Below are 26,326 nucleotides of genomic sequence, written 5' to 3'. Positions count from 1 at the left end.
TGTGCATGGCATTATGAAGTCAGAAGACTACCAACAAATTTTGCAGCATAATGTAGGGCCCAGTGTGAGAAAGCTGGGTCTCCCTCAGAGGTCATGTGTCTTCCAGCAGGACAATGACCCAAAACACACTTCAAAAAGCTCTAGAAAATAGTTTGAGAGAAAGCACTGGAGACTTCTAAGGTGGCCAGCAATGAGTCCAGACCTGAATCCCATAGAACACCTGTGGAGAGATCTAAAAATGGCAGTTTGGAGAAGGCACCCTTCTAATATCAGGGACCTAGAGCAGTTTGCCAAAGAAAAATGGTCTAAAATTCCAGCAGAGCATTGTAAGAATCTCATTGATGGTTACCGGAAGCGGTTAGTCGCAGTTATTTTGGCTAAAGGTTGTGCAACCAAGTATTAGGCTGAGGTTGCCAATACTTTTGTCTGGCCCATTTTTGGAGTTTTGTGTGAAATGATCAATGTTTTGCTTTTTGCTTCATTCTCTTTTGTTTTTTTTTTCATTTAAGACCAATTAAATGAAGATAATAATACCAAAGAATTTGCATTTGCAATCATTTTCAGGAAGAAACTGAGTATTATCTGACAGAATTGCAGGGGTGTCCATACTTTTGGCCACAACTGTATTCTCGGCAGCACTTTCCCAAAGCAGTGAGACCTCAGTGGGGGTCCGTGATCAAGTTGTTAGCCGCCAACCAACTAACAGTCCCTGTCGTCGGAGTAGCCTGGATGCAAATTTCGTTATGCAGCAAACAACTCGGCCATCGAGGAGTGATTCTGACCCAGGGAGACGCAAACGACAAACATCTGGTTACACTGGGTATGAACATATTGCGAGAGTTCGGCAGCCTACTCCTCAATGAACCCACACAAGAGACTCTGAGCCAGTGGAACTCCTGCACGCCCCAAGGACAGGTCTTCCAGCAGTTGGTGCGGGGAGCGCGAGTCCTACAGGACTGCCAGTAGAAAGGGAAAAGTGATCGCGCCAGCGGCCCCTCCACTCATGCTGCCGCCAGGGCAGACGGTAGTGGCTTTGCCTATCTGGGCCCCTGTGCCCCTGGAAGGAGTGAAGATGCAGGTGGAGCTGTGCTTCTCGGAGCGCCTACCCCCTGGAGACCTGGTGGCCCGCACCTTGGCCACTGTGCGGAAAGGGACCAAGACATCATCTTGAAACCGCGGGCCGAAATGGCGAAACTGGTGAGACCTCTAGAGGAGGTGCTTCCGACTCAGGTGCTTCAGTTAAGAGTGCAGGCAGGGGACCCATGGGCGGCATCTATCCAATCTCTTCAGACCACCGGGTCCTCGGCCACAGAAAAGGGCCGAACCATCCTGGAGAAAATGTGAGCAGAACTCTAGCCTTACCCTGGCCCAAATACTCCAGGTAGTAGCGCTTTTGGGCCAGTACCAGGAGGTATTCGCCAACCATGAGGACGATTTCGGATATACCATGGCCATCACGCACGGCATTCCCACTGCAGGAACGGCTCCTATCAGAGAGCGATATCAACAGATTCCCCCACAACTATACCATGAGGTAAAAACACTAATGGGCCAAATTCTGTGGAACGGACTTATCCAAGAAAGCCAGAGCCCTTGGGCAACCCCCGTCATGTTGGTCCGCAAGAAGGATGGCATCTTGCGGTTCTGTGTGGACTATTGAAAGTTTAACGCCTGTACCATCAAAGACTCGTACCCGCTGCCCCGGATAGAGGAGTCTGTTGTGAACACTTTTGACCTGGCTTCTGAGTTTGGGCTCCCTTTGGTGGTTGCTCCTGGTAATGGAGCTGGTCTAGCTGACAGAAGTCAATCACCTGAGCAGGATGATTGGAGGTCAGGTGTTACAGACTGGGGAGATTTAAGTGAACAACCTTCCCTCAGCTCTTGCCGGTGATTTGGTTTGCTTCCTGAGCATATTTTGAAGTCTGATTGTCTCCTGCTCCGCGTCCTGCATCTTTCAGATAAGTTTTTTGTCTCCTTGAATCTTTTTTGCATTGGATCCATTTTTGCTTGTCTCTGATTTTTGCTTAGCTGGTGTTATTTCAGCCTGGTTCCCTGTCGGGACATGTGCTGGACCCTGTTCCATATGCCACAGCGTATGTTAGTCTTTTTAGTAACCAGTTCACACCAGAGTTCTGATCTAGTGGGGGGCCTGGGGGCCCCATCATTTGCTTACTCTATTCTCTGCCTGTGTTTTGTGCTTCATCTTGTCTCACTGGCAATACTGTATATGTTCGGGGGCTATCTATTCCTTTGGGGTTCTACTCAGTTTAGCTTTCCCATTTCTCTCTTTAGGCTTAGTTAATTCTGTGGCTGTGCCGAGGCGTCTAGGGCATCGTAGGTACGTCCCACGGCTAATTCAAATTGTGTTGTCAGTTTAGGGGTCTGCAATCCGCTAGCTACCAACCTCTCTGGTTATCTGGTTGCCTAATCTATTTCCCATTATCCTCCTCGTTTACCTAATCATAACAGGAGTCCCTATCCACCCTGGGAAAGGCCACATACTTCTAGACCCTAGATCTGGCCAGCGGGTACTGGCAGGTGCCAATGTCAGAGGAAGACCGCGCCAAGACCGCATTCATCCTACCCATGGGACTGTTTGACTTTAATCGTATGTCATTCAGGCTGGCCAGCACCCCAGGGACCTTCCAGCAGCTAATGGAGCGGTGTCTGGGAGATCTCAACTTCGAGGCCACGTTGATATACCTGGACGACATTATTATCTATGCCGCCACATTTGAGGACCACCTGCAGCGGTTGGGGCAGGTGCTCGGTGGGATTTAAAAGTACGGGTTGAAGGTAAAACCCCAGAAATGCCACCTGTTCCGTACGCAGATCGAATGCCTTGGACATACCGTCTCCGCCAAAGGTGTTAGACCGTCCATGGAAAAGGTCACCGCTATTCAAGGGTGGCCTACTCCCGAGAGGGTAAAAGATGTACGAGCCTTTCTGGAGTTGGCCGGATATTACCGTTGCTTCGCAAACAATTTCACCTGTCGAGCCCGAACCCTGCTGACCTGCTGAAGGGGACCCCTGCCGGAGCAAATGGTTGGAAGATTCTGTGGCGAGAACAGCAGGAGGAGGCCTTCCGAGATCTCAAAACCGCACTCTCAGACGCCCCAGTGCTAGCTTATGCGGATTTCTCGCAGCCGTTCATACTGCACACTGATGGGAGCTTACACGGGCTAGAAGCTGTATTGTCACAAGTCCAAGACAGCCAAGAAAGAGTTATCGCTTATGGCAGTCGATCACTCCACGACTCCTAACACGTAATCCCGACAATTACAGCTCCTTTAAACTCGAGCTCCTCGCGGTGGTGTGGGCCATGGTGGAGCGTTTCGCAGAGTACCTGGCAGGCTTTGAGGTAGTGGTATGAACTGACAACAACCCGCTGGCCCAACTCGACAATGCCAAACTGGGGGCCCTGGAGCCACAATGGGTGGCCCACATGGCCAAGTTCAAATACAAAATCATCTATAAACGGGGAGCGAAGAATGTGCATGCTGACACCCTCTCCAGGATTCGACGTATGACCCCGGGGCGAAGCCGAGTCGACAAACTAGAAGGAGAAGAGACGCCGTTCGCTCTGGCCCCCGCTGGACTCACAGCTGCCACCCGAGAACAATCCCACATATGACCCACAAGGGGCATGTTAGAACAATCCTGGGATAAATGGATCCAGCAGCAACAAGAAGATGGAGAGACTGGGCCCCTGCGTCAATGGGTGGCCACGGGTCAAATACCTAACGACACTTAGAGGCAGACTTTGACTCAGGACACTTTGCTAATGCTACGTCAATGGGAGAAATTGGTAATCAAAGGAGGACTATTGTACCGAAAAGCAGTGTCGCAGACAACATCAGCGATAGCATGGCAGGTAGTAATACCGGGAGCCCAACTCAGTGAACTTGCCTGCGAGGCCCCTGAAAAGGGGGCTCATTTTGGGGCTCAAAAGACTTTTCAGTGGTTGCAGCAAATAGCTTACCATCCTCGCTTGCAGACCGCAGTGGAAGAAGTTTGTCGTGCGTGCCGCCTGTGTGAGCTAACTAAACCACCTGCGCAACGGGCCCCAGTACAGACAATAGTAACGACAGCACCCCTCGAACTCTTGATGATAGACTATTTGACCTTTGGCCCCGCGCACCAGGTGTATGAACACTGATGGTGGACCATTTCACCAAATTCGCCGTGGTGACCCCTACCCGAGATCAAACCGCGGAGTCGGCTGCCTACGCGATTTGTAAAAACTTTATCCAAGTATACGGTTGCCCCCATCAAATCCATTCAGACCAGGGTGTGTGCTTCCTGGGAAAAGTAATGGAAGAATTACACCGTCTATATGGTATCGATAAATCCCGAACCACTCCGTACCACCCTCAAGGCAACGGGGCCTGCAAACGATTTAGTTGGACATTGATCCAAATGTTACGCACCCTGGAAAGCGACCGAAAGGCCCGCTGGCCCGAATACATCCCTGAACTGGTGTGGGTTTATAACAACCGGGTACATCGAGTCACCGGCTACATCCCATACTCGCTGCTATTTGACAGGGAATGCAAGGGAATCATGGAGGTGGAGTTAAATCCGGAGGGGGAACAACCATGGACGGGGGTCTCTTTGTGGGTCCGGAATCACCGGTATCGGCTGCAAACCCTGCACCGAATCGTCCACACAAAACTGGAACACCCAGGGGAGACTCCGCCTCGATCCATCGACCTCCAGGCCAGAGATCGGGAACTCGTACGAGATCAGCGCCCCCAAAGCAAGTTGGAACCCTGCTGGGAAGAAAGTCCCTATCGGGTATTGTGCCGAGTAAGCCCTGATGGACCAGTGTTCAAAATACAATCTGAAAAAGACGGGGACCACCCTACCCATACCGTACACCGTAATATGTTATGACCCTGTACTTCCACCGACCACGCACGACCCGAGGCCCCTCCTCAGATCTCAGAACCTCCGCCAGTAGTATGGGATGAGGACGACGATGAAGACCCTCCAACGGTCCAGACGGACACTTCGAGAAATAATATTCCAGCTGACCCGGTCGACCCACCACCTTCCACCACCCCAGAGGACACCACCACAGTCGAACGACGATGCTCCGAGCGATCAACAGCTGGCAAACCACCGAAAGCTATGAACAGGATCAGTTCGTGTGGCAGAAAAAACTTTCATCCCATGACTCTCCAAGCCCTCGCCCAAGGACTGGTGAGCATACTGGATGGGGGAGTGTAGGAGGAGGAGTTCCTGCTGTGTAGCCAGGCCAGAACCAAGGGGACTGTCACCAAGGTTCCTAGGGGGACTGTTTCCGGGGATCTAATTAGAGGACGGACCAGTGAGAGTTCTAGAAGGGATGGGGGCGGAGCAAGTATAAAAAGGCTGAGGATGCCAGCAGGGGGCACTCGACCGAGCAGGAGAGAAGGAGCAGGAAGACTAGAGGGCGCCAGAGAGCCAGAGCGAGAGCCAGAGCACGAAGACGAGAGCAGCGACTGGAGGGACTGGAGAGAGACTCACCGCAGACAGGGGAGAGATGGCACCGAGTCGTCCAGCAGAGAGACACCAACTCACCCCCTAGACTCCAGCACGTGGCTGTGGCCTGTCCGCTGCCGCCGCTCCACTCCGGCCCGCAGCTGCGGTCTGCCTGCTGGCCCCGTAGCTCAGCTCTGGCCCGCAGCTGCGGCTTGTTCGCGGCCGCCGCTGCCGTCCCCAGCTTGTGGCTGTGGCCTATACCCCCCGGTCCCCGGGCAACGCCGTCCTGCCTCCGCCGGGAGACGTAACGTGGAGGAACTCTTCAGTGTCCCGCTGTGCCCCTGCTTCACCTGGGCGTAGTAACGCCCGAAGTCTCCACCAGATCCTCGTCGGCTGGGCCCAGCGGCTAAAACGCCGAAGCAGCACCCACCACCACTCTGCCGGACGTCAGAGAGGATAAGTGACACGTTGTAGTTAATACCCAGGACCCGTAGTCGGCCATACCGTGGCCCTATAGTGACCGGTCTTGACCGGGTAGTCGTGTTCGTGTTACCAGTGTATTCTTGTTTTGATCCCTGCAAGGATAACTGTTGTTAGCTTGTTGGTTACTCAAGATAGCCCCTAGGTATACATATATATAAAAATTGCATCTTAAGTTCATCCCATCTCTCGTCTCGTCACTGCATCCCACGTACCTGCGATTACTACAATGTAACCCTCAAAGTGGTTCTGCCTTTCCTTGTTTTGTAACATAGAGCTTCCAGATGGTGGAGGACGCAGGTGGACATGAAGGATTTCTGAGCAGGTGCTATATCTGTACACTTAATGCAGCTGATCTGTATCTATGACCCATGGAATCTGGCGGAGACAGTCCGGCACAGTGCATCATGCCGTGTTTGTTGTGTTAGGAACCAGTTTCTGTTATTTTGATGTTTTTAGTTCACTGCTTGTTCTAGGCACGGGGTCATCTATGTGACTGGACCGGTTTTGTCATTACTGGTTTGACAAGCAATAATTGCTCTGTTCTGCCCAATGGAAAGATCTCCTGTTCTTCAGGTGCTATGAATGTCATGAGCTCCCCCATAATAACAGTGATATCCACAGTGCCCCCCATAATAACACTGATATCCACAGTGCCCCCCCATAATATGTGGATGTCGCTATTCTCCCCTGTGAGGGGCGCTGTGGATGTCGCTATTCTCCCCTGTGAGGGGCGCTGTGGATGTCGCTATTCTCCCCTGTGAGGGGCGCTGTGGATGTCGCTGTTCACCCCTCTGACGGGTGCTGTACCCAGTGAGATCGGAGCTCCCCGTGTCGCTGTCGTCAGTCTTGTTTGTGCCGACCATGACTGTTGCTCTTGTGCTTTCAGGCTCCGCCGCGCTCTGTTACACCTGCACTATGGCGCTCAGGGATGACCCCTGTGTGACGGTGACAAACTGCAGCGGGACCACCCCGTACTGCGGGACAGCGAGAAGTAAGTGCACAACAGACAGACACTCTGTCCCAGAAATTGCACCGCAGCGGATGTTATTAGTTCACTTAACTCCTTTATGACTTTCCGATTTTCCATTTTTTCCTCCATTTCTTCCATAACTTTTCTTTCAGTCATTATGGCTGTATGTCGGCTTGTTTTTTGCAGGATGACTTGGAATTTTTTTCCCGCTTTCCAGTACATCACATGATAAAATGAATGTTGTCATTCAAAAGTACAAGTGCAGTGAAATTGTTAAAAAAGTGCAATTCCACAATTGTTTTTTTGGGGTTTTTTTATTTACCATGTTCACTAAATTGTAAAACTGACCTGACAATAGGAGTCTCCAGATCAGTACGAGTTCGCAGACACGGCAGTTTTGTTGTCATTTTCCGAGACCCCTAGTGTTTCCAGTTTTCTGGATCTGGGGCTGGGTAAGGGCTTCGTTTTTGTCCCCTGAGCTGGCATTTTTATTGATACCATTTTGGGGAAGATACGATGTTTTCATCGCCTGTTATTACATTTATTGCAATGTTGACCATGGAACGCAATGTGCACCCCAACTTGCGGCCATTCGTAGTAGGTGTCATCTGTCTTAACACCCATCGCTACCCCGCTTATGGACGTGGATCGCAGATCTGGGAGTTGGAGCACATAATGTTACTTCCAGGCATAGATAGGGCAGTTATTTCAGGGCTCAAAAAATGCGCACCAATGGGGAGTGTATAATGCTATATGGAGACCTATGGGGAGTGCATAATGCTATATGGAGACCTATGGGGAGTGCATTAAACTACATGGAGACCTATGGGGAGTGCATTATACTATATGCAGACCTATGTGTACGGCATTATACTATATGGAGACGTATGTGTACTGCATTATACTATAAGGAGACCTATGGGGAGTGCATTATAATATATGGAGACCCATAGGGACTGCATTATACTACATGGAAACCTATGGGGGGTGCATTAAACTACATGGAGACCTATGGGGAGTGTATTATACTATATGGAGACCTATGTGTACTGCATTATACTATATGGAGACCTATGGGGAGTGCATTATACTATATGGAGACCTATGGGGAGTGCATTATAATATATGGAGACCCATAGGGACTGCATTATACTACATGGAAACCTATGGGGGTGCATTAAACTACATGGAGACCTATGGGGAGTGTATTATACTATATGGACACCTATGTGTACTGCATTATACTATATGGAGACCTATGGGGAGTGCATTATACTATATGGAGACCTATGGGGAGTGCATTATATTATATGGAGACCTTTAGGGAGTGTATTATACTATATGGAGACTTATAGGGACTGCATTATACTAAATGGAGACCTATGTGGACTGCATTATACTATATGGAGACCTATGGGGAGTGCATTATAATATATGGAGAGCTATGGGGACAGCAATATACTATATAGAGACCTATTGGGAGTGTATTATACTATATGGAGACCTATGGGGAGTGTATTTTACTATGCATGTGTCACTACTGTGAGAGCGTTGTTGTGAATGGCTGCTATGTGTCACAGAGGAGGAGGTCCTCTATGCTGTAAGCCTGAAATGTCGCTCTGGGACCTGTAGTTCCAGGAGCATTGTTTTGCTTATAAGGGGCTGGGCTTACAGGGTTGGCCGGAGAGCTGGGTGGGACTGGCCAACCACCTACCTACCATCAAGGGTTGTGGCTCATGCATTGTAATGAGACTGTTGGGTGGTCACATGGTCTCTGTGTTGGAAGGTCCTGCAAGAGGACAGACTTCCTAAATACCACTTAGTAAGGCCACATGCCTGCAGACTCTGTGACGACTGCTGTGTTGGGGAAAGCTACCATCCTTCTGAAGGTCTGGAACTGTTGGATTTGGCCTGTGGAGCAAGTCATCATCCGCAACAGTGATCCCAGTTAAGCAGCTTCCCTGGAAGCCAGGAATAACAAGAAGTCAGCGTGTGGAGCGGAGCTCCTGGAAGGTAAACTCACACAAGGGGGTTGCAAGAAGGCAAAGAGGTGTACCTGCTACATGAACAGACTGGTGTCCTGTTATGTTCGTGGATGTAACGAAACGGACTGTTCTCTATCCGTTTTTATGCCGTGTTTAAATTAACCTAATGGTCTGAGTGAGAAACCATTCCTGTGTGCCTTAATCCCGTTGCCAAGCGAGTGTTCCCCAACACATACAGTGAGCGCTATCTTACACTATCTATGCACCAAAGCCGGAGGCAGATCCTGCTGATTTAGCTAAAGCCATTTCCAGTCTTTTCCATCTGGCCCAGACCAACACGACAACTTCTCCAGTCAGGACTTGTCTGCAAAGATTACAGCATCGACACACTTGTTCACATTTCCTGCACTGTCCCCAACCTGCAAAAACTTATTTTTTCTGCTGCTACCCCAATACTGAGCTGCTGCTGCTGTATGTGCCCCTATTATGGCACCTGCAGTGCGGTACTGTGTGCCTCTAGCTGATAAAACAACCCTCTAGAATATACCAATGCCGCGTGCATGTGCACTAGAAAACAGTGACCACATTTTGTCCCCTATAAAGTAATAATTCCATGTGCCCCTATGACAGTCACTTGAGTTCCCCTATAACAGTGATGGTGAACCTTTTAGAGACCGAGTGCACAAACTGCAATCCAAAACCCACTTAATTTTCGCAAAGTGCCCTGAATACTGAGATTTTAGATTAGAAAGACAACGGGTACATTAGCGCGCTACAGAGTCAATATCAAAGAGCTTGTAAGTGCTGCACCCCAAGCCTAAGATACTAGCCACCAATTGTAGTGAAGGTCTGTTCTTAAGAATGGAGAGGATTTTTAATCAAAAAATTGCTAAGTTGTTTTTTACCACCTCTTTGCAATTGTAGCCCTTTATCATGATAAGAAGAACATCTTTAAGGCTGGGATATCAAACTCAAATACACAGAGGGCCAAAGTTTAAAGCTTGCAGAAAGTTGCAGGCCAACCTTAATATTTGTTAAAAAAGGTCTACAGTTGAGGAAGTTTTTCCTTGTCAAATAAAATGAATAACTTTTGGAATTATAGTGGAATAATATAATGTTATGTAAGAGCAGTAAAAAGCAGATGATGGCCCAATGGCCTAATGTAAATGTGTAAAGGATAAAAAAAAAATTGAATAAAACAGATAAACTATGATGCAAACACAAAAGTGCCCCCAAACACAGTATGTTACCCCCACACTGAACTCCTCCATATGCACAGTATGATGACCCTACTGTACCCTCCTACCTCAGTTCCCCCAACAAAGAATGATGACCCCATCACGGTATGATTCTCCATCTGTAATCCCCACACAGCCCTACATACAGTATAACGGGCGCAAAAAGTCCTCAATACAGTGCAATGGCTCCAGATAGAGCCCCATAAAGTATAATGGCCTCACACGATGCTCCATTCTGTATAATGGCCCCACACGATGCTCCATACCATAAAATAGCTCCACAAAGTGCTTCATACTGTATAATTGCCTCACACAATGCTCCATACTGAATAATGGCCCCACACGATGCTCCATACTGTATAATGGCCCCACACGATGCTCCATTCTGTATAATGGCCCCACACGATGCTCCATACTGTATAATATAATGAAATCCTGGCACTTAACTTAAATGGAACAGTTTATTTGTAGTACCAAACAAAACGTTTCGGTCAGTGCAGACCTTCATCAGTTACGTGCTGAAAGATTGTCTGTACTTTGATTGGAGGGTGCGTCCACACAGCGTCCAGGAGGACCAGGCTTGCGCTTTCCCTGCCAGACAGATAAGACTTAACTGCGCTCCAGCAGCACACTGACATTTGGCTTAACAGGGACATACAAAAAGCGCCCTCCAATCTAAGTACAGACAATCTTTGAGCACGTAACTGATGAAGGTCTGCACTGACCGAAACGTTTTGTTTGGTACTACAAATAAACTGTTCCATTTAAGCATTTAAGTTGAGTGCCAGGTTTTCATTATACTATATATGGTTTGGGAACCTACCTCGGCACCTCCACAGTTGTGCACACAGTGTTTTTTCCCATACTGTATAATGGCCCCACACGATGCTCCATACTGTATAATGGCCCCACGTAGTGTTTCATACTGTATAATGACCCCACACGATGCTCCATACTGTATAATGGCCCCACACAATGCTCCATACTGTATAATGGCCTCACACAATGCTCCATACTGTATAATGGCCCCACACAATGCTCCATACTGTATAATGGCCCCACACGATGCTCCATACTGCATAATGGCCCCACACGATGCTCCATACTGTATAATGGCCCCACATAGTGTTTCATACTGTATAATGGCCCCACATAGTGTTTCATACTGTATAATGGCCTCACACAATGCTCCATACTGTATAATGGCCCCACACGATGCTCCATGCTGCATAATGGCCCCACATGATGCTCCATACTGTATAATGGCCCCACATAGTGTTTCATACTGTATAATGGCCTCACACGATGCTCCATACTGTATAATAGCCCCATGTAGTGTTTCATACAGTATAATGGCCTCACACGATGCTCCATACTGTATAATGGCCCCACACAATGCTCCATACTGTATAATGGCCCCACACAATGCTCCATACTGTATAATGGCCTCACACAATGCTCCATACTGTATAATGGCCCCACACGATGCTTCATACTGCATAATGGCCCCACACGATGCTCCATACTGTATAATTGCCCCACGTAGTGTTTCATACAGTATAATGGCCTCACACGATGCTCCATACTGTATAACGGCCCCACACGATGCTCCATACTGTATAATGGCCTCACACAATGCTCCATACTGTAAAATGGCCCCACACAATGCTCCATACTGTATAATGGCCTCACACAATGCTCCATACTGTATAATGGCCCCACACGATGCTCCATACTGCATAATGGCCCCACACGATGCGCCATACTGTATAATGGCCCAACATAGTGTTTCATACTGTATAATGGCCCCACACGATGCTCCATACTGTATAATGGCCCCACGTAGTGTTTCATACTGTATAATGGCTTCACACGATGCTCCATACTGTATAATGGCCCCACACGATGCTCCATACTGCATAATGGCCCCACACGATGCTCCATACTGTATAATGGCCCCACATAGTGTTTCATACTGTATAATGGCCCCACATGATGCTCCATACTCTATAATGGCCCCACATAGTGTTTCATACTATATAATGTGCCCACGTAGTGCTCTATACAGTATAATGACCTCACATTAAAAAACATACCGTACATACTTGTTTATAAGCCGACCTGAATATAAACCAAGGCACCTAATTTTGACACGAAAAACTGGTAAAATGTATTGACTCGAGTATAAGCCTGGTATACATTGTCCCCTAATCCCTATTCTGTTTGCATGGCTCCTCGTCCCTGTACTTGTATGCATGGCTTCTTATCCCCATCCTTGTCTGCATGGTTCCTCATCTCTGTCCTTGTATGCATGACCCCCATGAGAAAAGCATAAAAAAAACCCCAAACATTCTCCTTACCTTCCCTGTGCGTCCTCGCAGCATTTTGCTCCAGTGCCAGCAGCATCTGTGGCTGAGCGATCACGCATACCTGCTCAATAAAGGGAATCTGTCACCTAATTTTTGGCCTATGAGGTGCATCCACCGCCATCAGGGGCTTATCTACAGCATTCTGTAATGCTGTAGATAAGCCCCCGATGTAACCTGAAAGATAATAAAGACAAGTTAGAGTACACTCACCCGGGGGTCCGGTCCGATGGGTGTCGCGGTCCAGTCCGGTGCCTCCCATCTTCTAGAGATGACGTCCACCTTACTTCTGCCGTGGCTCCGGCGCAGGCGTACTTTATCTGCCCTGTTGAGGGCAGAGCAGAGTACTGCAGTGCGCAGGAGCCAGGAAAGGTCAGAGAGGTCTGGCGCCTGCGCACTGCAGTACTTTTCTCTGCCCTCAACAGGGCAGATCAGTACGCCTGCGCAGGAGCCGCGGCAGAAGTAAGAAGTAGTACGTCAGCTCTAGAAGATGGGAGGCGCCGGACCGGACTGCGACACCCATCGGACCTGGACCACACCTGACCACGCCCCCCGGTGAATATAATCTAACTTCTTTTTCTTATCTTTCAGGTTACATCGGGGGCTTATCTACAGCATTACAGAATGCATTGCAGAATGCTGTAGATAAGCCCCTGATGGCTGTGACCGCATCTCATAGGCCAAAAATGAGCTGACAGATTCCCTTTAAGGGAATAAATATTCACCTCTCTAAACCTATGTGAGTGGAGAGAGGAGAATATTCATTTCCTTATTGAGCGGGCACCCGTGACAACCCAGCAGCTGCTGGAAGCCGGTGGCTGCAGCTGTAACTGTGTGCACCGGCAAGAGAAATGAATATTCATTGCCAGTGCAGTAAATATTCATTTGTCTTTAGCAGCGGGCACAGGCTTTATCCGTAGCAGCTGACTCCAGCTTCTGTGACACGCTGCTCCCCCCTCCTCCGATGTCTTCTAGTTGGAGATGGCGCGCGTGCCCACTGGGAGGGCTCTGCATGCCCCCTCTGGCACGCATGCCATATGTTCGCCGCCACTGCCTATAACAATAAGTGCACACTTTACGTTTAATAGTGTCCCGAGTCCCCCTGTACAGCTCCAATATACATAGTATAATGCCCCCGCACAGTATATTGGCTCAAAACTCTATGATGACCCTCACACTGTACAGCGACTCCACATTATCTCCCACACTGTATTATGGCCTCCTAAATATAATCCATATAGTATAATGCACCAGAAAGTCCTCAACATAGTATAATGCAATCTCCATATGCAAACTCCATATAATATAATGCACTCCCCATAAGCAAACTCGATATAGTATAATGCCCCGCCATAGGCAGACTCTATATAGTATAATGCCCTGCCATAGGCAGACTCTATATATTATAATGCCCCCCTAGTCAGACTCTATATAGCATAATACCCCCCTAGTCAGACTCTATAAAGTATAATGCCCCCCATAGGCAGACTCTATATAGTATAATGCACCCCCATAGGCAGACTCTATATAGTATAATGCATCCTCATAGGCAGACTCTATATAGTATAATGCACACCCCATAGGCAGACTCGGTATAGTATAATGCACTCTCCATAAGCAGACTCGGTATAGTATAATGCACTCTCCATAAGCAGACTCGGTATAGTATAATGCACTCTCCATAGGCAGACTCTATATAGTATAATGCACCCCCATAGGCAGACTCTATATAGTATAATGCATCCTCATAGGCAGACTCTATATAGTATAATGCACACCCCATAAGCAGACTCGGTATAGTATAACGCACTCCCCATAGGCCTCTATAGTATAATGCAGCCCCCCATTTGGCAGACTCTATATAGTATAATGAACGCCCCATAGGCAGACTCTGTATAGTATAATGCACCCCCATAGGTCTCTATAGTACAATGCTGTTGTGAGTTCATTTTCCCCTTCACTACTGAGGCCCGAGGAACTCCCTCTTCTGGTGAAGAAAGGTAATGAGCCTAATTATCAAACACCTGAGCCTGATGATGATGACTGGCTGAGTGGAGTTACTGACTGGATATAAGGCTGCCGACGCCCTTCTGCCCTGCGGGTGATTTCTCTGTGGGATCCTTGGAGACCAGTCTGAATTCCTGCTCTTCTAAAGCTGTTTTCTGCTCGGCTTTTTGCATTTGTGCTTTGACTTTGTTTTGCTTTGTTTTTCTGGATTTCTGCCATTCCCTGCTGGGGTGAGCTGAATTTCTTTAGCTCTGTCTTCTGAAAATACCTGAGTGCTGATTTAGTTTTTGAAGCCTAGCTGCTTCAGGGTCTTTTTCCATATCAGCTTGTTGGCTCATGTCTTTGATAGGGTTTTGGCAGATTGCAGACAGCAACCTTCCTTTCCTGTTCTGTTTAGTTAGCTTGGGCCCCATCGTTTGCTCAGCCTATCTTTCTATCTGTGTGAGTGTTTTTTCCATCTTGCTTCACCGTCATTATATGTTGGGGGCTGCCTTTTACTTTGCGGTCTGCTCTGGGGCAGTTTAGATTTCCTTTTCTGTCTTTAGGCTATTTAGCTCTCCGGCTGTGATGGAGGGGTCTAGGGCACCGTAGGAACCCCCCACGGCTACTGCTAGTTGTGTTGATAGGTTCAGGGGTCTGCAATCTGATAGTTGCCAACTTCTCTGGTTTTCTGGACGTAGCTTCTATTTTTGTGTCTGCCTCCTATGGTGACTCAATCATAACAGAATCACCCGCCATACCGCAGATCCTAGGGTACTCAATAGCAGGAAAGAATTGTAAAAAAAAAAAAAAAAAGTGTGTATATTTTTTCCTCTATATCTCTGAGGCCGTAGGGGGAATTTTTTTTCTCTCTCAATGGAGATAAAGCAATTGTCTGATCGTGTGGAGCAGCTCGCTGTGGAAGTGCGGGGAATTTCCGCCTACCTTGCTCATTCACATGCTGCTGAACCAAAGATTCCTACACCTGATGTATTTTTTGGGGATCGGTCTAAATTTTTGAATTTCAAAAATAATTGTAAATTATTTTTTGCCTTGAAGCCTAACTCGTCAGGGAGCTCTGCGCAGCAGGTTAAAATTGTCATCTCTTTGCTGCGTGGCGATCCCCAGGATTGGGCGTTTTCTTTGAAACCAGATGATCCTATTCTGACTAATGTGAACGCATTTTTTCAGGCCTTGGGTTTGTTGTATGACGAACCTAATGCTATTGATCAGGCTGAAAAGACCCTGTTGGCATTGAACCAGGGTCGAGATTCTGCAGAATAGTACTGTCAAAAATTCCGAAAGTGGCCAGTACTTACTACCTGGAATGATAATGCCTTGGCTGCTCTCTTTCGGAAGGGGTTGTCAGAAGCCGTAAAAGATACTATGGTGGGATTTCCAGTTCCCTCTGGTCTTGACGATTCTATGTCATTAGCCATTCAGGTTGATTGGCGTTTGCGCGAACGCAAAGCTGCACGAGAGGTGTTGCCACCTGTTGAACAAATGTCTGAACCTATGCAATGTGATAGAGTTTTGTCCAGAGAGCAGCGTCAGGAGTTCAGAAGGTGTAATAAGTTGTGTTTTTTCTGTGGAGATGCCTCGCATATTATTTCTGTCTGTCCTAAACGAGAGAAACGCTTTGCACACACGTTTTCTGTTGGTGGTGTTCAACCTAAGTTTCTTCTGGCAATTACTCTGATCTGCTCCCTGTCCACATTTTCCGCCAAGGCTTTTGTGGATTCAGGAGCAGCCCTAAACCTAATGGACTTGGATTTTGCTAAACGTTGTGGATTTCCGATGACACCTCTGCAGACGCCTATCCCTTTGAGGGGGATTGATGCTACTCCTTTGGCTAAAAATAAACCTCAGTTTTGGACCCAGGTGGTAATGCGGGTCGCCCCAGACCATCAAGAAAATTGCAGATTTTTGGTGTTGCATAATCTGCATGATACCATTGTTCTGGGGTTTCCCTGGTTAAATATCAGTATCCATTACCCCTGATTTCTGATCTATTCTCCAGAGTTAAAGGTGCTTGCTGGTTTACCAAGCTTGACCTCAGGGGGGCGTATAATCTTATTCGCATTAAGCATGGGGATGAATGGAAGACGGTGTTTAATACTCCGGAGGGACATTTTGAGTACCTGGTGATGCCTTTTGGGCTCACTAATGCCCCTTCTGTCTTCCAGTGCTTCATGAACGATATTTTCCGAGATTTTGTCGATAAATTTTTGATTATCTATCTGGATGATATTTTGATCTTCTCCAAGGATTGGGATTCTCATGTGGAACATATTCGGACTTCTTTGAAGGCCCTCCAGAAGTTTTTGGGTTTTGCTAATTTTTATCGGAAATTTATAGCAAAATTTTCTAGTATTGCCAAGCCATTGACTGATTTGACTAAGAAGGGTGCTGATGTGTTAAATTGGTCTCCGGAGGCTGTTTCTTCCTTTCAGGAGCTGAAGCGAAGATTCACCTCCGCCCCGGTTTTGCGGCAACCTGATGTCTCACTTCCGTTCCAGGTAGAGGTGGATGCTTCTGAGATTGGTGCAGGAGCTGTTTTGTCCCAAAAGGATCCTGTAACATCTAAAATGAATCCCTGTGCTTTCTTTTCCCGAAAGTTCTCTCCATCTGAACGTAACTATGATGTGGGAAATCGGGAACTGTTGGCCATGAAATGGGCATTTGAGGAGTGGAGACATTGGTTGGAGGGAGCTAAGCATCAAGTCGTGGTCCTCACTGACCATAAGAATTTGATTTACCTAGAGTCGGTTAAGCGCTTGAACCCTAGACAGGCTAGGTGGGCCTTGTTTTTTACACGTTTTGATTTTGTGGTTTCTTTTCTTCCTGGAACTAAGAATGTCAAGGCAGACGCCCTCTCTAGGAGCTTCTTTGCTGATTCTCCTGTGGTGACCAAGCCTGCTACCATCTTAGGCGAAGGGGTAGTTCTTTCTGCCATCTCGCCCGATTTGAGACGTGCTCTGGAAGAGTTCCAGGAGGACAAACCTGAGCGTTGTCCCAGTGGAAAGTTGTATGTTCCTGACCAGTGGAAGAAGAGAGTGATATCTGAAGTTCATTGCTCTGCTTTGGCTGGTCATCCAGGTATTTTTGGTACTAGAGATCTGGTGAGTCGGTCTTTTTGGTGGCTCTCCTTGTCTCGTGATGTCAGGAATTTTGTGCAGTCCTGTGGGACGTGCTCCCGGTCTAAATCGTGTTCTCGCTCTAGTGGGTTGTTGATGCCTTTGCCTGTCCCCAAGAGGCCATGGACCCATATTTCAATGGATTTCATCTCTGATATGCCTGTCTCTCAAAGGATGACTGTTATTTGGGTGATTTGTGATAGGTTCTCTAAGATGGTTCATCTTGTACCACTCCCTAAGTTGCCGTCTTCCTCTGAGTTGGTGCCCCTGTTTTTGCAACAGGTGGTTCGCTTGCACGGGATTCCTGAGAACATTGTATCTGACAGAGGAGTTCAGTTTGTGTCTAGATTTTGGAGAACTTTCTGTTCCAAACTGGGAATTCAGTTGTCCTTCTCCTCTGCTTTTCACCCTCAGACCAATGGGCAGACAGAGAGAACAAACCAGACCTTGGAGTCATATTTGAGATGATTTATTTCTGCTGATCAGGATGATTGGGTTTCATTTTTGCCCTTGGCCGAATTTGCTTTAAATAATAGAGCTAGTTCTGCCACTTTGATGTCACCTTTTTTTTGTAACTTTGGGTTTCATCCTTGATTTTCTTCAGGGCAGGTGGAGCCTTCTGCCTGCCCAGGTGTTGACACTGTGGTGGAGAGAATGCACCAGATCTGGGACCAAGTGGTGGATAAGTTATCTCTCTCCCAGGAAAAGGCCCAGCGGTTTTCCAACCGACATAGGACCATTGGTCCCCAGTTTAAGGTTGGTGATATGGTGTGGTTATCATCAAAAAATATTGCTATGAAGGTGGCTTCTCCTAAGTTTAAGCCTAGATTTATTGGACCTTACAAGATTTTGGAGATTATTAATCCGGTCTCTTTTCGTTTGGCTCTTCCTGTCACATTTAAAATCCATAATGTGTTCCATAAATCTTTGTTGAAGAGGTTTGTTGAACCTGTTGTTCCGGGGGTGGCACCTCCAGACCCTGTATTGGTTGAAGGTAACATGGAATATGAGGTAGAGAAAGTACTGGATTGCCGTCTGGCTAGACGGAGACTCCAGTATTTGGTTAAGTGGAAGGGTTATGGTCAGGAGGATAATTCCTGGGTCTCTGCCTCTGATATTCATGCCAAAAGATTGGTGCGTGCCTTTCATCGGGCTCACCCGGATCGCCCTGGTGACATGGATGAGGGTTTGGTGACCCCTCCTCAAGGGGGAGGTACTGTTGTGAGTTCATTTTCCCCTTCACTACTGAGGCCCGAGGAACTCCCTCTTCTGGTGAAGAAAGGTAGTGAGCCTGATTATCAAACACCTGAGCCATAGGCAGACTCTATATAGTATAATGCATCCTCATAGGCAGACTCTGTATAGTATAATGCACACCCCATAGGCAGACTCGGTATAGTATAATGCACTCTCCATAAGCAGACTCGGTATAGTATAATGCACTCTCCATAGGCAGACTCGGTATAGTATAATGCACTCTCCATAGGCAGACTCTATATAGTATAATGCACCCCCATAGGCAGACTCTATATAGTATAATGCATCCTCATAGGCAGACTCTATATAGTATAATGCACACCCCATAGGCAGACTCGGTATAGTATAATGCACTCTCCATAAGCAGACTCGGTATAGTATAACGCACTCCCCATAGGCCTCTATAGTATAATGCAGCCCCCCATTTGGCAGACTATATAGTATAATGAACGCCCCATAGGCAGACTCTGTATAGTATAATGCACCCCCCATAGGTCTCTATAGTACAATGCTGTTGTGAGTTCATTTTCCCCTTCACTACTGAGGCCCGAGGAACTCCCTCTTCTGGTGAAGAAAGGTAGTGAGCCTAATTATCAAACACCTGAGCCTGATGATGATGACTGGCTGAGTGGAGTTACTGACTGGATATAAGGCTGCCGACGCCCTTCTGCCCTGCGGGTGATTTCTCTGTGGGATCCTTGGAGACCAGTCTGAATTCCTGCTCTTCTAAAGCTGTTTTCTGCTCGGCTTTTTGCATTTGTGCTTTGACTTTGTTTTGCTTTGTTTTTCTGGATTTCTGCCATTCCCTGCTGGGGTGAGCTGAATTCCTTTAGCTCTGTCTTCTGAAAATACCTGAGTGCTGATTTAGTTTTTGAAGCCTAGCTGCTTCAGGGTCTTTTTCCATATCAGCTTGTTGGCTTATGTCTTTGATAGGGTTTTGGCAGATTGCAGACAGCAACCTTCCTTTCCTGTTCTGTTTAGTTAGCTTGGGCCCCATCGTTTGCTCAGCCTATCTTTCTATCTGTGTGAGTGTTTTTTCATCTTGCTTCACCATCATTATATGTTGGGGGCTGCCTTTTACTTTGGGGTCTGCTCTGGGGCAGTTTAGATTTCCTTTTCTGTCTTTAGGCTATTTAGCTCTCCGGCTGTGATGGAGGGGTCTAGGGCACCGTAGGAACCCCCCACGGCTACTGCTAGTTGTGTTGATAGGTTCAGGGGTCTGCAATCTGATAGTTGCCAACTTCTCTGGTTTTCAGGACGTAGCTTCTATTTTTGTGTCTGCCTCCTACGGTGACTCAATCATAACACAATGCACTCCCTATAGGCCTCCATATAGTATAATGCACTCCTCATAGGCAGACTCGATATAGTATAATACACTCCCCATAGGGAGACTCTATATAGTATAATGCACTCCCCATAGATCTCCATATAGTATCATGCAGACTCTATATAGTATAATGCATTCCCTATAGGTCTTCATATAGTATAATGCACTCCCCATAGGCAGACTCTATAGCATAATGAATCCCTATTAAAAAAAATTAAAAATATATTCAATACTCACCTCTGCTCCTCATTCCCTCACTGCTCCGAGCTCCCGCACATCTCAGGACAGCGGGCGCCAAGTAATGACATCATCGCACCCGCTGCCAGTGCCTGCGTCAGAGATATTAGGTGCAGAGAGGGAATGATAGGAGAGGGAGTGTGACGCTGCCTTTCATCAGTGCTTTCAACTGTATCGGCATCCAGCGTTGACAGGCGGGGGCCCAATGCAGAGTGTAACTGTACTGGCGCATTGCAGACGTCCCTACAGTTAACAGTAGCATAGCTCCAGGTGGGCCCCTCAGAGCGCGGTGCCTGGGGTGACCGCCCCCTCTATCCCCCCAGTACCTAAGCTACTGCTTTGAACCAATACCCCACCCAGGCTTATGTGACCCCACTTATATCTGTTACTACCACCTAGCCCCCACAATATTTTCAACAAGTTCATAAATTTTTGGCTTTAATCTATTATATTCTAAGTGAACTAATAAAAAAAAATTCTGTAGTGTAATATTATACAATCTAATAGTATCTGTCTAACATGGGAAACACTGCAAAATGTACGGTGCTGATACTGGGGGCATCCATATATCATAGGGGTGAGAGGGGCTAGGAATAGGATTATATATAGTAATGTATGAGCAGAATAGTGAGTGCAGCTCTGGGGTATAATACAGGAGGTAACTCGGGATCAGTAATGTAATGTATGTACACAGTGACTGCACCAGCAGAATAGTGAGTGCAGCTCTGGGGTATAATACAGGATGTAACTCAGGATCAGTAATGTAATGTATGTACACAGTGACTACACCATCAGAATAGTGAGTGCAGCTCTGGGGTATAATACAGGATGTAACTCAGGATCAGTAATGTAATGTATGTGCACAGTGACTGCACCAGCAGAATAGTGACTGCAGCTCTGAAGTATAATACAGGATGTAACTCAGGATCAGTAATGTAATGTATGTACACAGTGACTGCACCAGCAGAATAGTGAGTGCAGCTCTGGAGTATAATACAGGATGTAACTCAGGATCAGTAATGTAATGTATGGACACAGTGACTGCACCAGCAGAATAGTGAGTGCAGCTCTGGAGTATAATACAGGATATAACTCAGGATCAGTAATGTAATGTATGGACACAGTGACTGCACCAGCAGAATAGTGAGTGCAGCTCTGGAGTATAATACAGGAGGTAAGTCAGGATCAGTAATGTATGTACACAGTGACTGCACCAGCAGAATAGTGAGTGCAGCTCTGGGGTATAATACAGGATGTAACTCAGGATTAGTAATATAATGTATGTACACAGTGACTACACCAGCAGAATAGTGAGTGCAGCTCTGGGGTATAATACAGGATGTAACTCAGGATCAGTAATGTAATGTATGTGCACAGTGACTGCACCAGCAGAATAGTGAGTGCAGCTCTGGAGTATAATACAGGATGTAACTCAGGATCAGTAATGTAATGTATGTACACAGTGACTGCACCAGCAGAATAGTGAGCGCAGCTCTGGAGTATAATACAGGATGTAACTCAGGATCAGTAATGTAATGTATGTACACAGTGACTGCACCAGCAGAATAGTGAGTGCAGCTCTGGAGTATAATACAGGATGTAACTCAGGATCGGTAAAGTAATGTATGTACACAGTGACTGCACCAGCAGAATAGTGAGTGCAGCTCTGGAGTATAATACAGGACGTAACTCAGGATCAGTAATGTAATGTATGTACACAGTGACTGCACCAGCAGAATAGTGAGTGCAGCTCTGGGGTATAATACAGGAGGTAACTCAGGATCAGTAATGTATGTACACAGTGACTGCACCAGCAGAATAGTGAGTGCCGCTCTGGAGTATAATACAGGAGGTAACTCAGGATCGGTAATGTAATGTATGTACACAGTGACTGCACCATCAGAATAGTGAGTGCAGCTCTGGGGTATAATACAGGATCAGTAATGTAATGTATGTACACAGTGACTGCACCAGCAGAATAGTGAGCGCAGCTCTGGAGTACAATACAGGATGTAACTCAGGATCAGTAATGTATGTACACAGTGACTGCACCAGCAGAATAGTGAGTGCAGCTCTGGAGTATAATACAGGAGGTAACTCAGGATCAGTAATGTAATGTATGTACACAGTGACTGCACCAGCAGAATAGTGAGTGCAGCTCTGGAGTATAATACAGGATGTAACTCAGGATCAGTAATGTACTGTATGTATACAGTGACTGCACCAGCAGAATAGTGAGTGCAGCTCTGGAGTATAATACAGGATGTAACTCAGGATCAGTAATGTAAGGTATGTACACAGTGACTGCACCTGCAGAATAGTGAGTGCAACTCTGGAGTATAATACAGGATGTAACTTAGGATCAGTAATGTAATGTATGTACACAGTGACTGCACCAGCAGAATAGTGAGTGCAGCTCTGGAGTATAATACAGGAGGTAAGTCAGGATCAGTAATGTATGTACACAGTGACTGCACCAGCAGAATAGTGAGTGCAGCTCTGGGGTATAATACAGGATGTAACTCAGGATCATTAATGTAATGTATGTGCACAGTGACTGCACCAGCAGAATAGTGAGTGCAGCTCTGGAGTATAATACAGGATGTAACTCAGGATCAGTAATGTAATGTATGTACACAGTGACTGCACCAGCAGAATAGTGAGTGCAGCTCTGGGGTATAATACAGGATCAGTAATGTAATGTATGTACACAGTGACTGCACCAGCAGAATAGTGAGCGCAGCTCTGGAGGATAATACAGGATGTAACTCAGGATCAGTAATGTAATGTATGTACACAGTGACTGCACCAGCAGAATAGTGAGTGCAGCTCTGGAGTATAATACAGGATGTAACTCAGGATCAGTAATGTAATGTATGTACACAGTGACTGCACCTGCAGAATAGTGAGTGCAACTCTGGAGTATAATACAGGATGTAACTCAGGATCAGTAATGTAATGTATGTACACAGTGACTGCACCAGCAGAATAGTGAGTGCAGCTCTGGAGTATAATACAGGATGTAACTCAGGATCAGTAATGTAATGTATGGACACAGTGACTGCACCAGCAGAATAGTGAGTGCAGCTCTGGAGTATAATACAGGATATAACTCAGGATCAGTAATGTAATGTATGGACACAGTGACTGCACCAGCAGAATAGTGAGTGCAGCTCTGGAGTATAATACAGGAGGTAAGTCAGGATCAGTAATGTATGTACACAGTGACTGCACCAGCAGAATAGTGAGTGCAGCTCTGGGGTATAATACAGGATGTAACTCAGGATTAGTAATATAATGTATGTACACAGTGACTACACCAGCAGAATAGTGAGTGCAGCTCTGGGGTATAATACAGGATGTAACTCAGGATCAGTAATGTAATGTATGTGCACAGTGACTGCACCAGCAGAATAGTGAGTGCAGCTCTGGAGTATAATACAGGATGTAACTCAGGATCAGTAATGTAATGTATGTACACAGTGACTGCACCAGCAGAATAGTGAGCGCAGCTCTGGAGTATAATACAGGATGTAACTCAGGATCAGTAATGTAATGTATGTACACAGTGACTGCACCAGCAGAATAGTGAGTGCAGCTCTGGAGTATAATACAGGATGTAACTCAGGATCGGTAAAGTAATGTATGTACACAGTGACTGCACCAGCAGAATAGTGAGTGCAGCTCTGGAGTATAATACAGGACGTAACTCAGGATCAGTAATGTAATGTATGTACACAGTGACTGCACCAGCAGAATAGTGAGTGCAGCTCTGGGGTATAATACAGGAGGTAACTCAGGATCAGTAATGTATGTACACAGTGACTGCACCAGCAGAATAGTGAGTGCCGCTCTGGAGTATAATACAGGAGGTAACTCAGGATCGGTAATGTAATGTATGTACACAGTGACTGCACCATCAGAATAGTGAGTGCAGCTCTGGGGTATAATACAGGATGTAACTCAGGATCAGTAATGTAATGTATGTACACAGTGACTGCACCAGCAGAATAGTGAGTGCAGCTCTGGAGTATAATATAGGATGTAACTCAGGATCAGTAATGTAATGTATGTACACAGTGACTGCACCAGCAGAATAGTGAGTGCAGCTCTGGAGTATAATATAGGATGTAACTCAGGATCAGTAATGTAATGTATGTACACAGTGACTACACCAGCAGAATAGTGAGTGCAGCTCTGGGGTATAATACAGGATGTAACTCAGGATCAGTAATGTAATGTATGTGCACAGTGACTGCACCAGCAGAATAGTGAGTGCAGCTCTGGAGTATAATACAGGATGTAACTCAGGATCAGTAATGTAATGTATGTACACAGTGACTGCACCAGCAGAATAGTGAGCGCAGCTCTGGAGTATAATACAGGATGTAACTCAGGATCAGTAATGTAATGTATGTACACAGTGACTGCACCAGCAGAATAGTGAGTGCAGCTCTGGAGTATAATACAGGAGGTAACTCAGGATCAGTAATGTATGTACACAGTGACTGCACCAGCAGAATAGTGAGTGCAGCTCTGGGGTATAATACAGGATGTAACTCAGGATCATTAATGTAATGTATGTACACAGTGACTGCACCAGCAGAATAGTGAGTGCAGCTCTGGGGTATAATACAGGAGGTAACTCAGGATCAGTAATGTATGTACACAGTGACTGCACCAGCAGAATAGTGAGTGCCGCTCTGGAGTATAATACAGGAGGTAACTCAGGATCGGTAATGTAATGTATGTACACAGTGACTGCACCATCAGAATAGTGAGTGCAGCTCTGGGGTATAATACAGGATGTAACTCAGGATCAGTAATGTAATGTATGTACACAGTGACTGCACCAGCAGAATAGTGAGTGCAGCTCTGGAGTATAATATAGGATGTAACTCAGGATCAGTAATGTAATGTATGTACACAGTGACTGCACCAGCAGAATAGTGAGTGCAGCTCTGGAGTATGTTTTTTGCCCGTGTCTCACATCTCTTATCTTCTTCTCCCGCAGTCGATGGCGTTATAATGACGTATATGAATAAGTTCTGCTCCGCCGCCTGTATTAATGCTTCCATGAACGTCACCTTTGTGTCAGCCACAGAAACCTGCTGCACTTCGGACCTGTGCAACAGTGAGAAGCTCGGAGATGTGAACAGCCTGTATCTCGGCAGTGGCAGCGGGGTCCTCGCAGGCGGCACTTTCCTGCTCATTGCCATCTCCGGTCTCCTCAGTGCCACTCTTGCCATGTATATTTAGCACAGTGCCACCCGCCTCGCTCCGGGCTGCTGCCGGTGTATCCCAGGCTCCGACATCGGACATACACGGATATGATCCAGATAAAGCTTATCAGAGGGAATGACTATTACCGCTGTCATGTTAATAAATGTCATCAAACAGAATGTCCTTGTCGATTATACTGTTCTGGGATTCTGAAATATTATAAAGGAAACTTCTAGAACTTTAAATAAATGGGCAAATATTTAGCTTTACCTATCCCATGTCTACAATCACACCCAGAGCTGCATTCACTATTGTCCTGCTCTCCAGTTACCAGAGAGCAGTGCATTGTGGGACGTTTAGACATGAGCTGGTAAATCACAACTGTCTGTGCGACTTAGTGAAACAGAACTGTGAATGCAGCTCTAGATGCGAATGGAGGAAAGAGCAAAATCTGCAGTATAAATATGAAAGTGCGACCATCTCCAGGACACAAGGCGTCATCCTCAGACTTCAGTGAGATCCAAGATTTGCCTCTCATCCAACCAGGTCTATTTATTGAAGACATTCAATCTTCTTCAGTTTTCTGTAAGGTCTCTAATCACACCCAGAGCTGCATTCAAAATTCTGATCTCTTTCTAGTTATCATGG

General features: G+C 46.6%; 1 protein-coding gene across 1 annotated transcript in view; it reads left to right on the top strand.

The window, feature by feature from the left end:
- Positions 1-25,857, top strand: part of LOC141091678 (prostate stem cell antigen-like) — a 48,621-nt gene extending 22,764 nt beyond the window's left edge. The window contains exons 2-3 of the mRNA XM_073577373.1: positions 6,836-6,940; positions 25,470-25,857. Of these exons, the coding sequence (XP_073433474.1) occupies positions 6,865-6,940; positions 25,470-25,714 (321 nt within the window). The 5' untranslated portion in view covers positions 6,836-6,864 and the 3' untranslated portion in view covers positions 25,715-25,857. The remainder of the gene's footprint in view (positions 1-6,835; positions 6,941-25,469) is intronic.
- The last annotated feature ends 469 nt before the right edge of the window (positions 25,858-26,326 follow it).

The sequence above is a fragment of the Dendrobates tinctorius genome, unplaced genomic scaffold (assembly GCF_039654945.1).
Source record: "Dendrobates tinctorius isolate UK_male_01 unplaced genomic scaffold, ASM3965494v1 ptg000055l, whole genome shotgun sequence".
NCBI lineage: Eukaryota > Metazoa > Chordata > Amphibia > Anura > Dendrobatidae > Dendrobates > Dendrobates tinctorius.
This window is presented reverse-complemented; position numbering and strand designations above follow the sequence as displayed.